Source organism: Ovis aries, chromosome 9 (genome assembly GCF_016772045.2).
Source record: "Ovis aries strain OAR_USU_Benz2616 breed Rambouillet chromosome 9, ARS-UI_Ramb_v3.0, whole genome shotgun sequence".
In the NCBI taxonomy this organism is placed as follows: Eukaryota; Metazoa; Chordata; class Mammalia; order Artiodactyla; family Bovidae; genus Ovis; species Ovis aries.
The window spans coordinates 38988328-39007389 of NC_056062.1; the positions used below are offsets into that span (position 1 = coordinate 38988328).

At 41.4% G+C, this 19062-nt stretch overlaps 1 protein-coding gene across 3 annotated transcripts in view; it reads right to left on the reverse strand.

Moving 5' to 3' along the window:
- Positions 1-18426, reverse strand: part of CA8 (carbonic anhydrase 8) — an 88084-nt gene extending 69658 nt beyond the window's left edge. For 2 of the 3 annotated variants that reach the window (XM_027972975.3, XM_060393434.1), the window contains exons 1-3: positions 18058-18426; positions 16389-16580; positions 6493-6617 (exon numbers count right to left, since the gene is read on the reverse strand). In XM_027972975.3, coding sequence (XP_027828776.1) covers positions 6493-6617; positions 16389-16580; positions 18058-18157 — 417 coding nt within the window. In that variant the 5' untranslated portion in view covers positions 18158-18426. The remainder of the gene's footprint in view (positions 1-6492; positions 6618-16388; positions 16581-18057) is intronic. The other variant, XM_027972976.3, reaches the window with a different exon arrangement.
- Between the last annotated feature and the right edge of the window lie 636 nt (positions 18427-19062).

The following is a 19062-nucleotide window of genomic DNA, read 5'->3' on the forward strand; positions in this document are numbered from 1 at the left end:
TATTTGTTCTAGTTCTGTGAAAAATGTGGCTGGTAGGCTTGATAGGGATTGCATTGAATTTGTAAATTGCTTTGGGTAGTATACTCATTTTCACTATATTGATTCTTCCAATCCATGAACATGGTATATTTCTCCATCTATTAGTGTCCTCTTTGATTTCTTTCATCAGTGTTTTATAGTTTTCTATATATAGGTCTTTAGTTTCTTTAGGTAGATATATTCCTAAGTATTTTATTCTTTTTGTTGCAATGGTGAATGGAATTGTTTCCTTAATTTCTTTTTCTACTTTCTCATTATTCGTGTATAGGAATGCAAGGGATTTCTGTGTGTTGATTTTATATCCTGCAACTTTACTAAATGTAAGACCAGAAACTATAAAACTCCTAGAGGAGAACATAGGCAAAACACTCTCAGACATAAATCACAGCAGGATCCTCTATGATCCACCTCCCAGAATGCTGGAAATAAAAGCAAAAATAAACAAATGGGATCTAATTAAAATTAAAAGCTTCTGCACAACAAAGGAAAATATAAGCAAGGTGAAAAGACAGCCTTCTGAATGGGAGAAAATAATAGCAAATGAAGCAACTGACAAACAACTCATCTCAAAAATATACAAGCAACTTCTGCAGCTCAACTCCAGAAAAATAAACGACCCTATCAAAAAATGGGCCAAAGAACTAAATAGACATTTCTCCAAAGAAGACATACGGATGGCTAACAAACACATGAAAAGATGCTCAACATCACTCATTATTAGAGAAATGCAAATCAAAACCACAATGAGGTACCACTTCACACCAGTCAGAATGGCTGCGATCCAAAAATCTGCAAGCAATAAATGCTGGAGAGGGTGTGGAGAAAAGGGAACCCTCCTACACTGTTGGTGGGAATGCAAACTAGTACAGCCACTATGGAGAACAGTGTGGAGATTCCTTAAAAAATTGCAAATAGAGCTACCTTATGACCCAGCAATCCCACTGCTGGGCATACACACCGAGGAAACCAGAATTGAAAGAGACACATGTACCCCAATGTTCATCGCAGCACTGTTTATAATAGCCAGGACATGGAAACAACCTAGATGTCCATCAGCAGATGAATGGATAAGAAAGCTGTGGTACATATACACAATGGAGTATTACTCAGCCGTAAAAAAGAATTCATTTGAATCAGTTCTGATGAGATGGATGAAACTGGAGCCGATTATACAGAGTGAAGTAAGCCAGAAAGAAAAACACCAATACAGTATACTAACACATATATATGGAATTTAGGAAGATGGCAATGACGACCCTGTATGCAAGACAGGGAAAGAGACACAGATGTGTATAACGGACTTTTGGACTCAGAGGGAGAGGGAGAGGGTGGGATGATTTGGGAGAATGACATTCTAACATGTATACTATCATGTGAATTGAATCGCCAGTCTATGTCTGACGCAGGATGCAGCATGCTTGGGGCTGGTGCATGGGGATGACCCAGAAAGATGTTATGGGGAGGGAGGTGGGAGGGGGGTTCATGTTTGGGAATGCATGTAAGAATTAAAGATTTTAAAATTTAAAAAATAAAAAACTAAAAAAAAAAAAAAAAGATAGAGGGGACACATGCATACCTATGGCCGATTCATACTGATATAAAGCAAAAACCATCACGCTATTATAAAGTAATTATCCTCCAATTCAAATAAATTTTTAAAAGAAACTTTTAATGTGAAATCAAAATAAATAAAAGTTCAGTCTATTCAACATATAGGCTGGTGTTTATCCTGAGACCATACTCTCCCTACATTTAGTTATTAAATTAGAGATCCTCTCTTTGCAAAATGATAGGGAGAACAGAGAGCTAATATTATATTATTTGAAGGGGAAAAAAAAACTTGGCTATACTATTGATCTCTCCATCCCCCAGATTTTTTTCTTAATTTTGCTGCTCTGGCACAAAACCTGAATGCCTAAAAAGTACTCTCCCATAGAAGTATGAGTGTAGTGATCCCTGGGTGAAGATTAATTGCAATTTACCAGGAGTTAAACGTTAGACTCGGAGAAGGCAATGGCACCCCACTCCAGTACTCTTGCCTGGAAAATCCCATGGACTGAGGAGCCTAGTAGGCTGCAGTCCATGGGGTCGCTAAGAGTTGGGCACAACTGAGCAACTTCACTTTCACTTTTCACTTTCATGCATTGGAGAAGGAAATAGCAACCCACTCCAGTATTCTTGCCTGGAGAATCCCAGGGACGGGGGAGCCTGATGGGCTGCCATCTATGGGGTTGCACAGAGTTGGACACAACTGAAGCGACTTAGCAGCAGCAGCAAACTAGACTACCTTGAAGTAGCAAAGAACATGACAGTCTCCACGTACAAAATGACTAAAACACAACTCGTGTCCTGAAAGTTGAATTTGAACTTAAATATCTGGAAGTTCCTCCATTAATTGGATTTGAAAATTAATACGAATACAATAAATAATTCTAGTGATATGGTGGATGCACAAAGGATAAAGCTAATCACAAAATTCACAGAGTATTAAAGTTGAACATCAAGAGCTAAGACATCCAATGACATCCAAAGAAAATATGAAGCTTCTATAGCCACCAGAAGGACAAACAGACAGGAATTAATTTGACTAGATCCCATACTTGTCTTAAATCAACAACCTTCTACTCACATTTGCTGTCTTGATTAAATATCATGACGCAAAATATCCACACGGTAAGAATTCAAGCTGGTAGACATCACCCAGACACTTGTAAAAATAGTTAATACATGCAAACCCATTATGTTTTAGGTAACAGGAAGAAAAATGCAGCACAATTTTCTTATCTCTTGTTAAGGCACTGTCATTTAAGCAGAAATCTGGAGTCTTCATAATGGAATTTGGTTTACAAGATGAAAACATGGCAAGAAATGTCAGGCAGCCGTGAAAGCATGCGTGTTTCTGAAAACTTCAAATCTCAAGTAGGAAAAGCAGAAAGGACATGCTGATTCATCTTGCTGAGCACAAGAGCTGCAGTTTAAATTGTCTAATGTCACAAATTGCGTTAATTTTTGAAGTGATGTGGCTGACTACTAGTAGTATCAAACACATTCAGAACTGCTTTTAGGCCTATATTTATAACTTTAAAAGGGCTTCCCAGGTGGCGCAGTGGTAAAGAATCCTCCTGCCTATGCAGGAGACGCAAGAGATGAGGGTTCAATTCCTTAGTGGGGAAGATCCCCTGGAGTAGGAAATGACAGCCCACTCCAGTATTCTTGCTGGGAAAACTCCATGGACAGAGGAGCCCAGTGGGCTACAGTCCAGGAGGTCACAAACAGCTGGACAGGATTGAGCACATACACACATAATTTTTAAAAGTCAACAGCAAACTTGATGAATTTCTGTTAAAATCTATCCTCATGTTATATGCAACAGACAAGGTAAATATTTGTTTACAACGTTTGTTGAATAAACCATCCATTTAAGTTTAAGTAAAATAAACAAAAAGGAAATATGTATTGAAATATCTTTTGAAGATTAAAGTCAGTCTTAAACTGTAAATAAGATAGCAAAAGTGTCCTAGAAAAAATTTTTTTACATTATGTACCCCAAACAGTACCTGGTCCCCTCACTCTCCACTGTTGCTTTGGTTATGTTATGCTCCAAATAGATGGCAGTTCAGGACAGGGGGATGGTGGCAATTTATCTACCTGTCTCCACTCAGGCATCGCATTCCCTCCTCAACTATTCTACATGGAGTCCTTCTCTCTTTCACAGAGTCAGCCCTTTCTGCCTGAAAACCCAGCTTACCCTTCACTGCCTCCATTAAAACAAACACCTGACTCACAGTTACCTCCCTCTAACTCTGTGCACCCACGGCACTGATGCACTCATCAGGACCCAGCACTACAAACCAACATCAGATGACCAATAGATCATTTCTCTAGGACTGGATCAGAGATAATCTGGGATAACACAGAATTCAAATATTATTCATCATCTATTTTTGGAAAAAGTACAGTCAGTAATTCCATCATTCAAAACATAAAAATATTTCTGCAGAAACAAAACCAGAATTTAATCTCCACTCAGCACAAACCATTACCTGTGCTTAATGGACCAGGACAGTTAGACCTTCATCAAGTAGTAGGACCAGTCTGAACACTTGATCCAGAAGTTCTTTTTGACTTTGGGGAGAAAAGCACATATCTCTGACTCACTTAAGCGAATAAAACTTCCCAAGGCCATAAGTTTCGTGTGTCACAAGCAAAGTCACTGAATCTTCATCCAGAAGTTGGTGCTTTCCCAAGGACTCCCATCTCTCCTTAAACTTTTGATTAGACCAATATATCTTTGAAGGCTGGTTGAAATGGAGGAGCTTTTCAAACACAAAGAGGGCAGGATGACAGCCCAGTGTTTTTCTGTCCCTCCAAAGCCCTCGACTACTCTGCAGATTTATTTATTTGGAATTGTCTTTGGTCCTCTCTCTTCTTTCATATGTTCTGGCATGAACTCTTCCTTCTCACGTTGGATGGGGATAGGGCAGCAGCAAGAGGTGACACAGAGATGGGGTGGAACCGTTTCAAGGCACTAGAAGTGAGAGGATATCTGTGGGCATTGAGTTAAAAAGCCCCTAGAAAGGTAACATTTGAAGCCCCAACGTCGCCCATCAAGGCCTTAAAGAAGTATCTCCTGTTATTGTCCTCAGTATCACATACCACTTAGGACTTCCCCGGTGGCTCAGATGGTAAACGTCTGTCTACAATGCAGAAGACCCAGGTTTGATCCCACAGTCGGGAAGATCTCCTGGAGAAGGAAATGGCAATCCACCCCAGTACTATTGCCTGGAAAATCCCATGGACAGAGGAGCCTGGTAGGCTATAGTCCACAGGGTAGCAAAGAGTTGGACACGACTGAGCAATTTCACTTCACTTCACATACCACACATACTATTCAACACACTGCAACTGGTTTTTTCCCTCCATCCTCAAAACACATAATATTTTTTTCATTTAATATTTCTTTTAAGATCCTGAGTTTTTTTTTTTAAGGAAGGGATATTTTGAGCTTTCAAAAGAAAACTTCTTTAATGATTATTCAAGCAACATTGAGAAATATTTTCTCTGATTTCATTCTTTAAGGTACATGTATCACTTATATAAACAGCAGTGATTTCCAGGCAATGAGGTAGATATGAAGTGGCCTCTGGTCATGAGCAATTCCATGCTGCAGTACATGCAGCTGGGAATGACAGACAGGAAGACTGGCATTTTGATGGCCCCTCAAATATACCATTACTTGTCACTGATGGGCTATTTCCCAGGAGAGAACTCTGGTCCTTACAGAAAGAAATATGAACAACAGAGGCATCCTGTCAATTGCACCAACATGGGTTGTCTCAATGATCCTGGCCCTGGACTCAATGTTGGAAGGAACACAGAGAGTGAGAGGGAGGCTGTCTTAGCTTGGGCTGTGATAACAAATTACCATAGACTGGTAGCTTAAACAACAGAATTTATTTCTCACAGCTCTGGAGGCTGGAAGTCCACAATCAGGGAACCTGGTGAGAGCCTGCTTCCTGGCTTGGAGATGGTCCTGTGTCCATCACCCAGCAGTGAGCAACGAGAAGCAAGCTCCCTCTGGAGTCCATGAGGGCACGAATTCCATTCATGAGGGCCCCACCCTCATGACCTCTTCTAATCCTAATCACCTTCCAAAGGCTCCACCCCCTAATTTCATCACATGAAGGGGTAGAGTTCCCAGCATATGAACTGAGCAGGGAAGGGGGGGGTGGAGGGGGGGTGGTAAATCACAAATACTTCAATCCATAACAAGAGCCCACAGTTAGTGAGAAGGACTCTTTAAACACTAAAGGTTACAAATGCATGAGATCAGTGCCTCAGCAGCCATCTATCAAGGAAACTGGGAGCACAGATGAGGGAGAAATTAATTCTGCTTTGGGAAGGAACTCAGAAAGAGTCTCATGAAGAAATGGCATGCTAACTAGATATTGAAGAAGAGCAGGAGTTAACTAAGAAGGGTAGTAGGAGAGTGACTTCTTCAGACAAAACAACTCTCTAAAAATCTCTCTCTCCCCCCTAATTGCTTGAGATGAATAAATCAACTTACCAATTTTAATCAGAGCTAAACTAGACTTTTAATTACCATTGAGGTTTCTCCAAAGCTATTTTCTGCTTATCGTCTTTCATAGCATCCACAAAAGTGACCTGCTGAATCTGCAGAATTTTTACAATAATAATACTATGATGAAACTTAATAGCATAGATTACCTTTATAACCAACAGCCCATGCGCATTCTCCAGGCCCACTAAGGCTAATGGGAAGTTTCTTCTGCTGCCTAAAGCTTATTGAGGACTTTTTTTATTTTAACATAAATTGATAAAATTCAAGAACTACACAGCTACTTGGAAACTAAATCATTTTCAGTAAATCACCAAATACTCTACACGAACAACAAAGTTTTGGTGTTGTTCAAGCTGATTTGTTCTTCTTACCTCCATGGGAAAAGCTTTGAAATTAACTGTGTGCTCAGAACCACGCTGGTTTTCTCTTCCCCAGTGAAATCTAACTTCATACAGCTCAAATTCATGTCCTTGAGGCAATGGACCTCCTGATAGAACTGAAGAAAGAAAATAAGTTATATTTAATTACACCTCAAACACATTCATTGGCACAGCATTATAAACATTTGGGGACATTTTTTGCTAAGAGGTCTCATAAATTCTACAGATTAAATTCACATAGTCAAAATGAGGAGAGTGTTAACTACTGTGGGATGAATTCATACTATCATCTTGATACAGTAGACATTCAAAAACTCTAAAATACTTGAGAATGACATGTATATGTTAACTTATTATATATTTTAGGCATAGGAACAGACAGGAAATAAACACAGCAGCTATCACAGTTTCCCCTGAGACAAACCTAGCATTGATCAGGAGACAAGAATATGACCTGAGTCTCAGACTGACCAATAATTTTCTATAGACTTATCACTAAATTAAACATTGTTTATAGATAATCCATTACACAAGAACACTTTCAATTGAGAGAACAGATGTTAGCTGGCATAATTACCCATGAAGCCAATTATTAAGCCAACTTGGTTTTTCAACAATGAAATTGCTATTTTTAAAAAGCTGTCTATCATCCAGTGTCACATAAATGCAAATAAAACTGTGATAAAATATTCACAATATTTAAAATATTGAATTTTAGTTCTATGGGGCCCTGTCTCTGTGTCTCACTTCCGGAGATAACCAAGAACTCTGTCCCAAACAAGGGTACTCTGAAGGATGATGGAAAATACATCTAGTCTTGAAGCAACAAAATACTGGGCAGGGAACTGAGATCCTACTTCAAGCCACTGATCACTGCTGCCTCCCTGAGATCGAATCAGTCTCTTGCTTGCTGCCCCCCAGCCTGCACCATTTGAAATGGAAACATCCTTCACCCTATGTGTCTATGACATGACCCAAGGCTTTGGGGCATTCATGGGGTTGGCCGGGAGAGGGGGAGAGGCACTATTCTAACACCGCACTCTTTAAAAAGAGCAGAAAATTGTCTTGGATGAGGCTTAGCGAAAAGAAACGATAGGATTGTGAAACAAAGAGGATTAAAAATATCTTTCCCCAAAACGTTTTCATCAGGTACACACACACACACACACACACACAGAGTTTCTGAAACCGTTACAGAGCAGTTCACTAGTATTTTATTACAGCAGTGGATGAAGCTGATCCTGTTAGTGAGTTCAGGGGCAGAAAAGAAAGATCTGAGCTTCACCTGTACTAGGCTTCCATCTGCCTAGTGGCCAATATTTCTTCAGATTAAAACTTGGAAATTGAGATGATATTTTTAAATGCCCTGAAAATTCAAACTGCACAGATGTATGTTTTATCGAGGAGAAGTTCCGGGCCCACAGGGGTTTCACTGAAAAATACTTCAATGAATACTTTTTGATCACCAACACTGTAGCAGGTACATGGTGTTTAAGATATATGGATGTTATCAAAACAGACAAAACTCACTGGCTTCATGGATCTTACATCCTTCTGCGATGAAATGCAAATGTATATATTTATGAAGATCAGACTTTTACTGTGATATTTATTTGGTCATTACAGGGCTTCCCTGGTGGCTCAGACAGTAAAGAATCTGCCTGTAATGCCTGTAATGTGGGAGACTCAAGTTCTATTCCTGGGTGGAGAAGCTCCCCTGGAGAAGGGAACGGCAACCCACTCCAGTATTCTTGCCTAGAGAATCCCATGGACAGAGGAGCCTGGTGGGCTACACTCCATGGGGTTGCAGAGTCAGACACGACTGAACACCTAACACTTTCACTTTTGGTCATTACACGGTCCTCATGCTCAAGAAAATTCTAATGAAATCAGATCCTCAGGGTCTTACTTTCAATGGGGTTGAAAAGGAACACAAAGAAGGGAAGTGTTTTAACCAAGCCTGGTCCCCAGGGAGAGGTGATAAAGGGGAAGCTGTCAGCCAAGAATTGGTTCTGGTACCTTTCACTTCTGCTGCAGACAAATAATCCAAAGTTAAACCACACTAAAATCACAGGGCTGTGCAAAGCCATAAAAACTGACAATATCCTGAATTCAGAATTTTATGAGGTTCCAGGTAAAACCATTACCTGTTCATCTCCCACAAATGATTGTGTTTACAGACTACAAATAAATAGCAGCTCTATTTCACCCATCTGGCAGCATCCTCTCAAAGCATTATTCTTCCTTTGGACCATTTACTTGCTTTACAAGAAAACTAGTCATACCAAGAGAGGAACACTTATCCTGCGTTTATGAATATCAACTTTGCTGAGTGATATTTTGTCACTCTATGGCAGGTTTATTAGTTGTGGTATCACCATGTTCAATAAAATTACAATGAAACATGAAACTCACACTGATGATGTGCTGCATTTCCTGAGAATAACAAACTTGTGAAAAGGACACCGGATACACTGTTATCATTGCTACCACCTCCACTGTCGTGAACGCTTTTTCTCTGATAGGCATGGCTATTACGCTTATAGACATAAGAGTTCCTTTCAGAAGCTTCTGCAAAATTTGAGAATCCCATGGAGACATGGCACATATACACTCCCCTGAAACTATCTAAGCTTCTATAACCCTTTGCTGAAAACAGATTTGCCAGAGAGTTCAAAGGTTGAGTCCGCCTCATTTCATTCGAGTTTAACACACATGTTTTGAGATGGACTCCATGCCTGGCCATGTGCTGACCACTGAGTGTGTAAAAGGAAGGATATAGCCTTGTACTGGCAAAGCATTCTCAGTGCTGAAGGAACTAAAAGTGATTGCATCGGGGCAGAAGGGAAAGGGGCTTCCCAATGGCTCAGCAGGTAAAGAATCCACCTGCAATGCAGTGGATAGGAGTTCAGTCCTTGGGTCAGGAAGATCCCCTGGAGGAGGAAATAGCAACCCACTCCAGTATTCTTGCCCGGAGAATACTATGGACAGAGGAGCCTGGTGGGCTACAATCCAAAGGGTAGCAAACAATCAGACGTGACTAAGGACAGAAGTAAAAAAGAAAAAAGAAAAAAAAAGAGCAGAGGAAAATGCACAAGGCAGTTAGAACCCAGCAGGATCCAAGCCAAAACCAAAGGCGGGAATTGTGGGGGGAGGTGAGGAGTTAGAAAGTAAGTCAGGAAGACTTTACGGAGGAGGTAACAGCTAAGGAAGTCTTAAAGGGTAAGCTAAGTGCAGAAGTGAGAAACTGTACTTTAGAAGCAGAAAGAAGAGGCTCAGAAAGACTCAGAGGTGGGAAATGGCCAGAATGGATGCCAAGAGAATAAAGTCAGAGGTGTGCAATGACCAAAGGCAGACCTCAAGGTATGAAATTAGCCGGGTTGGAGTGGGCAGATGGCAGTCCATGCAGACAGGCTGGAGTTCATCTTGGAGAATCATCTCTAGTTTTTAAGCAGTGGGCTAATATTTTTGCATTTTAAAATACTACTCCCAAGTCTGGGACTTCCCTGGTGATCCTGTGGTTAGGACTCTCTGTTTCCATTGCAGGGGGGGTACCAGTTCCGTCCCTGGTCTGGAAACTAAGATCCTGTATGCCATGAGGCACAGCCAAAGAAAAAATGGATCAAAATATTACTCCTAGGTCTGCATAGATGGTAGATCAGCAAAGGGCAAGCCCAACTGTTGAGAAACCTACAGCCACAGCCAGGCAAAGACAGCATGACCAGGAGACAGAGTCTGATGGAGTCATGACCCCAGATTCAGGAAGACCAATGCCAATGGCCCCTGATGCATCCCCCAAAGGATCAGAGGTCCCTAAAGTTCACTCTCTATACGTTTAATTTATTTTTTATTAAAGTATAACTGCTTCACAATGTTCTATTAGATTCTGCTGTAAACAACGTGAATCAACTCAAGTACACACATATCACCACCCTCTGTAGCCTCCCTCCCACTCCCTTCCCATCCCTCTGGGTCATCAAAGAGCACCTCGCAATAGGTTTAAAGACCTTATGACCTCAGTTTAATTTTTAAGGAACCCCAAATGTATTCATAAAACATTCTAAAAAATAGTTATTAATCAGTTCTTTTAACATTTGAAGTCTTCAAAGCAACAATTAACATTTTTACCAGTCCTTAGCTTTTAACCTATAGCTTTATTTCACATTAAAGAATAAATATCATCAGCTCATAAGTACAGTGCTAACATCAAACAAGAGGGAGAGGAGGCCAGTTAAACAGGGTCTATAAGCAAAGTGAAGCAGATGAAGATGACAGTCCAGATAATTCAAGTTCCCCAGAGTCAGCTAATAATAAATATTATCATTAAGAAATTCAAGTTTTGCTCTCCTAGTTGTCCTCATTTACAAGAACTGCTCTAAGAAGAGATAAGATAATTTGTATTTCAGGTAGTAAATGATCAATAAATATGTATTAATGGAGGGAGGGCTATCATTTGAGGACCAGCTGAAGGAAATAATTATGTCTGGAAAGGGAAAAATCACAATTTCACGGTATGATGGTAGTAGTCAGTATTTTAAAGAATGTCATGTGGAAGGACAATTGCAGGACCTCCCTGGTGTTCCAGTCTGCCTGCCAATGTAGGGACACATGTTCGATGCCAGGTCTAAATCCCACATGCTGCAGGGCAACTGCACCCATGTGCCACAACTACTGAGCCCGCACACCCTACAGCCTGTGTGTGCTCTACAACAAGAGAAGCCACCGCAATGAAAATCCCATGCGCCACAACTAGAGAGTAGCCTCCATCTGCCACAACCACAGAAAGCCTGCAAGCAGCAAGGAAGACCCAGTACAACCAAAAATAAATATTAAAATAAAATTTTAAAAATAAAAAAAAAGAAAGTACAATTACATGTGTTCTGTATAGGTCCAGAATTTCACAATAGAAGTGATGACGGAGATCCCAGGACTTTTTGATGTGGTTTCACTCGAAAGCAAAATGGATCCTCTCTCAGTGAGGCATGGATATCTTTTCCTGAGCTGTTCAAGCTGAAGGAATGCAGCTACTGGCCAGAGGGTCTGAGATCAGGGGCTGGAATGGTGGCCTCCAGGGGCCAACCCATTCAGTGAATCTATGATTTGGTCACCTTGCTAATCTCATCTGCTGCCTTATTGTATCACCTACACAATCAGACTATTTTCTTCTCAAGAAGAGGGTCGAGGAAGAAGCTTTGAGAAATTCCATCAATTAAGGATAATGGGGGATGAAGAACCAGCAGAAGAAAGGTAGTCAAAATTAAGAAGAAACCTCCAGAGCTGGTGTGTCAGAGACCAACAGGAGAGTTTCCAAAAATTCCACTGCAAATGCAGCAGAATCAAAGTACTGTAAGGATTTTAAAGCGGTCCTTTGATCGTGGGATGAGGAGCTTACCAATGACCTTGGTTTGGGAACTTTCAGGAGGAGGTCTGGAGTGAAAGATTTGTGCTCATGACATCTCTCAAATTTAAAACCCCAGATAGAGTTATTAAGGGCTTCCCTCATAGCTCAGTCAGTAAAGAGTCTGCCTGCAGTGCAGGAGACCCAGGTTCGATTCCTGGGTCAGGAAGATCCCCTGGAGAAGGAAAGGGCAACCCACTCCAGTATTCTTGCCTGGAGAGTCCCATGGACAGAGGAGCTTGGCAGGCTACAGTCTATGCAGTCTCAAGAGTTGGACACGACTGAGCGACTAAGCACGCTTATCTAAGGAAACTATACCATAGGGATTATGCTAGAAGCTTTCACTTAATAAGTAGAAGTATTTAAATTACACTACAGTTGTTGTAACTTCTTTTAGTAATTCTGTACTCTTTTTTAATACAAAATAAAAAAACATTTAAGACTTTTTATACAGACCTTTTTTTAAAGTCTTTATTGAATTTGTTACAATACTGTTTCCATTTTATGTTTTGATTTTTTGCCCACAAGGTATGTGGGCTCTTAGCTTCCCAACCAGGGATCGAACCCACAACTCCCTGCATTGGAAGTGAAGGCTCAACCACTGGACCACCAGGGAAGTCCCCCTCAAAAATTTTTAATTGTGCTTATTCTACAAAATTTTTATTAAAAAAAAAAAAAACAGCATCCAAGGAAACTTCGATGCATTCCTACCAAGCAAAAGAAGGCAAGCAGAAACCTATAAAATGTACGATTCCAACCACATGACATGAAAAACGCAAAACTATGGAGACAGTATAAGGATCGCCACAGTATTGTGATCACCAAGAGCTCGGGAGAGAGACAGAACAGAAGGAACACAGAGAATTTTTACGGCAGTGAAACCATTCTGTATGATATTACAACAGTGGACACATGTCATTAAACATTTGTTCAAGCTCAAAAACACCAAGAGCAAACCCTAATGTAAACTATGGACTCTGGGTTGATGAGGTGTCAATGTAGGTTCATTAACTATAATGGATGTACCCTCTGGTTACACTTTTTCACCTGCGACCAACAACCAGAATACGGACAGCCAGGTGTGAGCCATCACATGGCTTCCCCCAGAGAAATCCATAAACCCACAAAGGCTCCTCTAACAACACAGCCTGCTCCTACATAACCACGTTACTGTGACAGCCACCAGACCTCAATCCCTGCCCACATGCAGAGCCTCTAACTCGACTTTTAGACCCATTACTAAACGTGAACAGAGAGCCAAAGATCACTGGACATTTGAGAAGATCCTCTGGCATAAAAGAGAGAGGCCAAAACAAACAGAAGAACCCCAAAATAAAACAGAAACCCAGGAGACCAGAAAAAAAGATCCTGTATTCAAGAAATAAACACTGGTAGTTTTTTTTTTTTAAATTTTTAAAATTCATAGAATAAGCACCATATTTTAGAAATTAAAAATTTAAGAGCAGATTAGAGATAAATATAAGACAATTAGACAAATACAAGAGAGTAGAAGTTTAATAGAAAGATAAAAGTTGAGGAAATCTAACAAAATAGAAGAAAAAAGACTAAAAAAAAGAGTTACTGGAAAAAGAGGGGAAAAAAAAACAGAAAACTTCTCAATTAAATAATACAAGAAAGCTCCTGAGAAATAAAAGACAATTATCTTTTGATTTGGGGGCTCACCAAGCACCCAGCACACAGATACACAAGGTATCTAAATATTTACTCTCATAAGCCCTTCTTCTCAGCAAATTACTAGATGAACTGTGGGAGGGAATAAACCAAAAACTCTCTGAAAGGAGGGAACAGTCTCAAAAGAGGATCAGATCATCCAGCAAACATGGGATTGAACACACAGAGAGTCAATGGACTTCCTAGGCCTGAGATCTAGCATACTGCAGGCAATGGCAGTCCCGGTGGGCTGGAGGAGAGAAGGGTGGATGTGAGGGACAGAAGGACTTCAAAGGGCTTGCTGAATGTCCTGGGAGAAGATATGCCTGCCAGCCGTCAGAGTGTGGAAATGAAACCATGGTGGATACACAAAAAATCAAATAAACAAAAATACACTAACGCCAGGGGTGGGGGCCCCCCACATTATTCAATGAAGGAAACAGAACATAGCCTCCGCTGGAAACAATAGTTGCCCAGTCATAATAATAAAAACACTGAATTTAAATAACAACTATAATTTAAGTATACAGGGACAATGGGGGGCAAAACTCCCCTGTGCTCAGTTGCTCAGTCATGTCCAACTCTTTGTGACCCCATAAGCTATAGCCCACCAGGCTCCTCTGTCCATGGGATTCTCCAGGCAAGAATACTGGAGTGGGTTGCCATTTCCTCCTCCAGGAGATCTTCCCGACCCCAGGATGGAACCTGGGTAAATATAGACTGCTCCAGACACAGGTTTCTTGGTTACTTTTTTTTTTTTCAGTATGGAGAAATACTGAAAAGGGAGAAACAGTGAAGAAATGACTGTAGTGGCAGAAAGGAGACAGGCATCTGACGGAGCAAGGTCTCCAAAGAGGCTGGAGGAAGGGGTCAGAGTGTGTGCGCCAAAACAGGCCCAGACAGAAACACAGACAGCTCTTCCTCGGTGGTCAGGGGAGGACCGTGTGGGCAGACAGTCGAAACAATGCTTGATGGGCTCTGTTTGGGGGCGCAGTAGGGGGCCACAGAAAATTGTGAATGCTTGAGAAGGCACCAGAAAAAAATGGCAAATTCAGTGTGATGGAGTAAATTTGATCTTCAAGCAGGAATGAAATTGTCTTAATTGACAGCATTTGGACTTGTTCATTCCTCTGTACTCTTGTGACACTTTCAGAACACCAGGTTGCATTTACACTGACACCATAGAGGACTGTGTCTTCATTAATAGGAATCTTCAAGAACCATCTTAGCCATCTGTACACAAACCAACATTCAATCACCACGGTCCCCTAATATGAAATGCATGCTAGTTGTATAGATACGGAAATGTTTATTTACAGAAATGAAACGGTATGTCGACATGAACCAATACAATTTACAGTGTAATACCAACATTACCTTAACATGTTTTTTATGTCAGGACAGTCAGCATTCAATAATTTTACTATGTATTTTAAAATTAATACATGATGTCCCATCATAGATAGCCCTCCCCAAAAAAAAACCTGACTTAAGTTTGAGTTTATATCTGACTCTGTCTCTTTGACTACATCTTAGATTCTATTTTGGGAAATATCCATACCTTGTCTAGACTCAGAGTAGCCGGGAAGACTCTAAGTTAAAGCTCAAGAATATTCACAATGAATAAAATATTCATAGTTGGAAATCAACACCTGCCCTGTCTAACATTAAACCGAAAGATTTTATGGCTTGAAATATCAAATTTATCAATTCAGAATTAATTTGAGTACAGTTGATCTCTATTTATTAAATACTCCCAAATATTTCAACACATTCCTAATTTTACGTTCTTCCCAAGAAGTATAGTTAGTATTCACTATGAAAAGCCAGAAATTAATGCTAATTTTAAAATATTCTGCTCTCCTCTCTCCCTATATTTAAGCAAAAAAGCAATTTCCTTGGTAATTATCCAATAGTTTTTCTAAAAAACATTTCAGATCCATCTCAAATAGGTTCAGAAGGGAGGGGGAGAGTTAAAAAAAAATAAATAAAAGAGTTTTGTTTGCCATTTAAATCTTTCACTGAGTTTAGAGACTGATTTTGACTGCTATTAATTAAAATTCTTCTTGCCATATTAATTATATTAATATTACTACTAATTATATTATATATAATTATATATTAATATAGTAAATTTAATTTGAAAAGTCTATCTTGGATGCCAAATTATATCAATAAATGCTAATCTTCAGTTTTACAAAGCAGTAAGACGGAATTATAATTATCTAAATGATTTGAGCTAATCAACACGTTGGACAAAATGAAGATTCATATACTTGTGTATGTTGTTGCTCAGTCGCCCAGTCATGTCCAACTCTTTGAGATCCCATGGACTGCAGCACTCCAGGCCTCTCTCTTTCTCACCAGCTCCCAGAGTTTGACCAAGTTCATGTTCATTGCATCGGTGATGCTGTCCAGCTCTCTCATCCTCTAACACCCTCTTCTCTTTCTGCCCTCATTCTTTCCCAGCATCAGGGACTTTACCAATGAGTCGTCTGTTCGCATCAGATGACCAAACTACTGGAGCTTCAGCATCATACATTTGTATATACTTCTCTTCAAATTTCACAGAGCTGGAATTTGACCAACTAAGGTTGTTCCAATAACATCATATAACATGGGACAACCAACTGACACCTTCAAAATTTCATCCTTTCAAAATGTTTCAGGAAATAATTCCCCCAAAATGCACGTTATGGTATATAAAGGTATCCTGACAAAAGAGCTAGGTTATTTCTACCATTAAGGTCATACAAGCTAAATTGGCTTGGCAATGACTTCTAGTTTAATAAGAAGCACACAGAAACATCTGAAATACCTGATTTCGACTTCAGGATAACCTGAATGGTATGCCCGTCATTGGCGACCTCACAGTCCCGGCAGACCACATAATTTGGGGAGAGGCGGATATCCAGCAGTGAGGGGTCATATCGAGCCTCTCTTGAATTCAAGTTAATGGGAGACTGGTACTCCCCATTAGCATCCGGAAACACCAAGCCCCACTCAACACCTACGGACAAAATGAAGCAAACTTAGAATGCATAGAAAAAATAAGTTACAGCAAAATTTAACATGCGAAAACTAGTTTAAACATTTTTTATGATCCTTGCCATTATTAAGAAGGTAATGATGACTGTCTCTTTATAGAAGACATGGTATTAATAAAGCGTGTGCATTTTTGCATTCATAGGTTGAATGATCTAATGTTATCAAATATCACATCCGGAGCCCCAGACTAACAAAATGTTCTATTTGCCTACATAGAGGTACTAATTTATGGCTCTAGGAAATTCAGGTCATCTTTAAGTGATTAGAAAAAGAAACAATACCACAAAAATTTCCTGTTCATTAGTTCAATTATGTTAAGTACTTGGAAAATTCCTGTAACTTTCAGTGTTCTTAGTGTGAGTCAAAAAACAAAAATCTAATGCTAGTGAGTAAAAATTTCATAAACAGTACTTTGAAGTGTGCATATTCATATATACAGGGCTTCCTGGGTGGCTCGGTGGTAAAGAATCTGCCTTCCAAGCAGGAGACATGCTAACCCTAGGTTCTGTCCCTAGGTTGGGAAGAGCCCCTGGAGAAGGAAATGGAAACCCACTCTTGTATTCTTGCCTGGGAGATCTCATGGACAGAGAAGCCTGGCAGGCTATGGTCCATAAAGCTGCAGAGTCAGACACGACTTAGCAACCGAGCACACACACACATACTCCTATATACACATACCTATATATTATGCATATGTAGATAATACTCTTTCCATGTTTGCATAATACAAGTTATAAACTCTATATTTGTTGCAGATATGTAGTCAACATCAGTACCAGTTGTTAGCTCCATTAGGAGTTATCCTACATCTTCAGGGATACATTTAGGAAACTAAACTTTTTATACAAGGTCAATCCCCATCTTGCCAGGCCCACTGATTCAGCTCAAAAACTTAGGACTTGTTCAGAAAAAGTAGAACGGTGTCAGCATCCTTCTAGAAAACTCAGTAGCTCAAATAGATACTTTCCCCCCGCAGGCAAGCAAGAAACAGTTTCACGTACGCGGTAAGAGACAAGAATCTGGAAAAGAGTGAATATATGCGTTTGTATAACTGGATGACTTTGCTGTACACCTGAAACTAACACAACGCTGTAAACCAAAGAATGTTTTTTTCAAAGAAAGAAAATAAGAGTTTCAGTAACGCTGCATTCTCCAGCGTTAAGGCTGCTCTTCTCGCTACTAGCCAGACGGAACTGTCACCAACGCAGCCTTCGGGCTCGCCCACCGGACGGGGACAGATGCCAACCGCTGCCCGGCACCAAGACTGGGCTCCCAGAGAAGCACGCGGGTGATGGGCACGCCTGCTCTGCCTGGAGCACCTGCTGCCCCTAAACCGGCCGGGGACCCACGTGGCAAAGAGGGGCGGCGGAGGCGCGGGGAGCGCGCCAGAGCAGCGGGACCCACCCCGCGGGCCAGCCTCCGGACACGCGGCGGGTTACCTTCCTCGTAGCCCCACTCCACACCTTCCTCCTCTTCCTCCTCATCCTCCTCCTTCTCCGGGAAGGCCACGGAATCTTCGATGAAGCTCAGGTCAGCCATGGGGAGGCCGAGGGTCCCCTTGGCGCTCTCTCCCGCGGTGCCTGCGCGCCCCTGCAGGGCGAGCGCTCAGGGCGCGAGTCGGGTGTAAGCGGGGAAGTGTGAGCGCGCGTTCCAGGGGGAGCACTCCCGTAAGTGTGAGCGCGCGTGAGAGGGTGATGAGTGTGAGCGGGGATGAGTGTGAGCGCGTGCGGTGAAGGGCAACGTGGATTCGGGCGGCGGGCCGGGAACTCGCAGCCTGATTCCAGCAGGAGCGCAAGAGAAGCGGCGGCTCAAGGAGCGCGAGCAGGCAGGTTATAAACCCGACCGGGGCGGGGCTGGCACGGGAGGGACCGCCCCTGCGCTCGGGCCGGGCCTGCGGTGGACCGCAGGGAAAGGCCGGGGCTCCGGGCTGAAGCCGTGGAAACGGCGGACCCCGCCCCACCCCCAACGACACACACACCGGAGCCTCCCAACACACACACAGTCCGCTCCCGCGCCTTCCTTCCAGAACCCCGGGGTCCACCCTGAGCAGCCAGTGCGCAGACCCTTGGCCAGGGCTCCTTACCCTTCTGTATTGTCATCTGACTCCAGGAAATACCACAAAGAACGAAGAGGGTCGGGAGAAGAGAGATGAATTACCCCGATGACAGAGGGCTTGAAAACCCCTTACCAAAACCAAAAAACTTTCCCGCTCCGAATCTTTATCATTGAATATTCACTTTTTAATTTAATTCATCCTTAGAGACCAGTGGAAACGAGTACGGAAAATTTTCCAGGAAGCCTCTGGTTCCTCCAAATATTTAAGGGAAAAAAAAAATTGTTTTAATCTAGAGAAGTATTTTAGGGAAATTTTTCCATTTAAAAAAGGCATAAGGAGTGAAAGGCAATAAAAGAAGGCTGTTTAGTTTTATTTCAAGCCTGGGTTG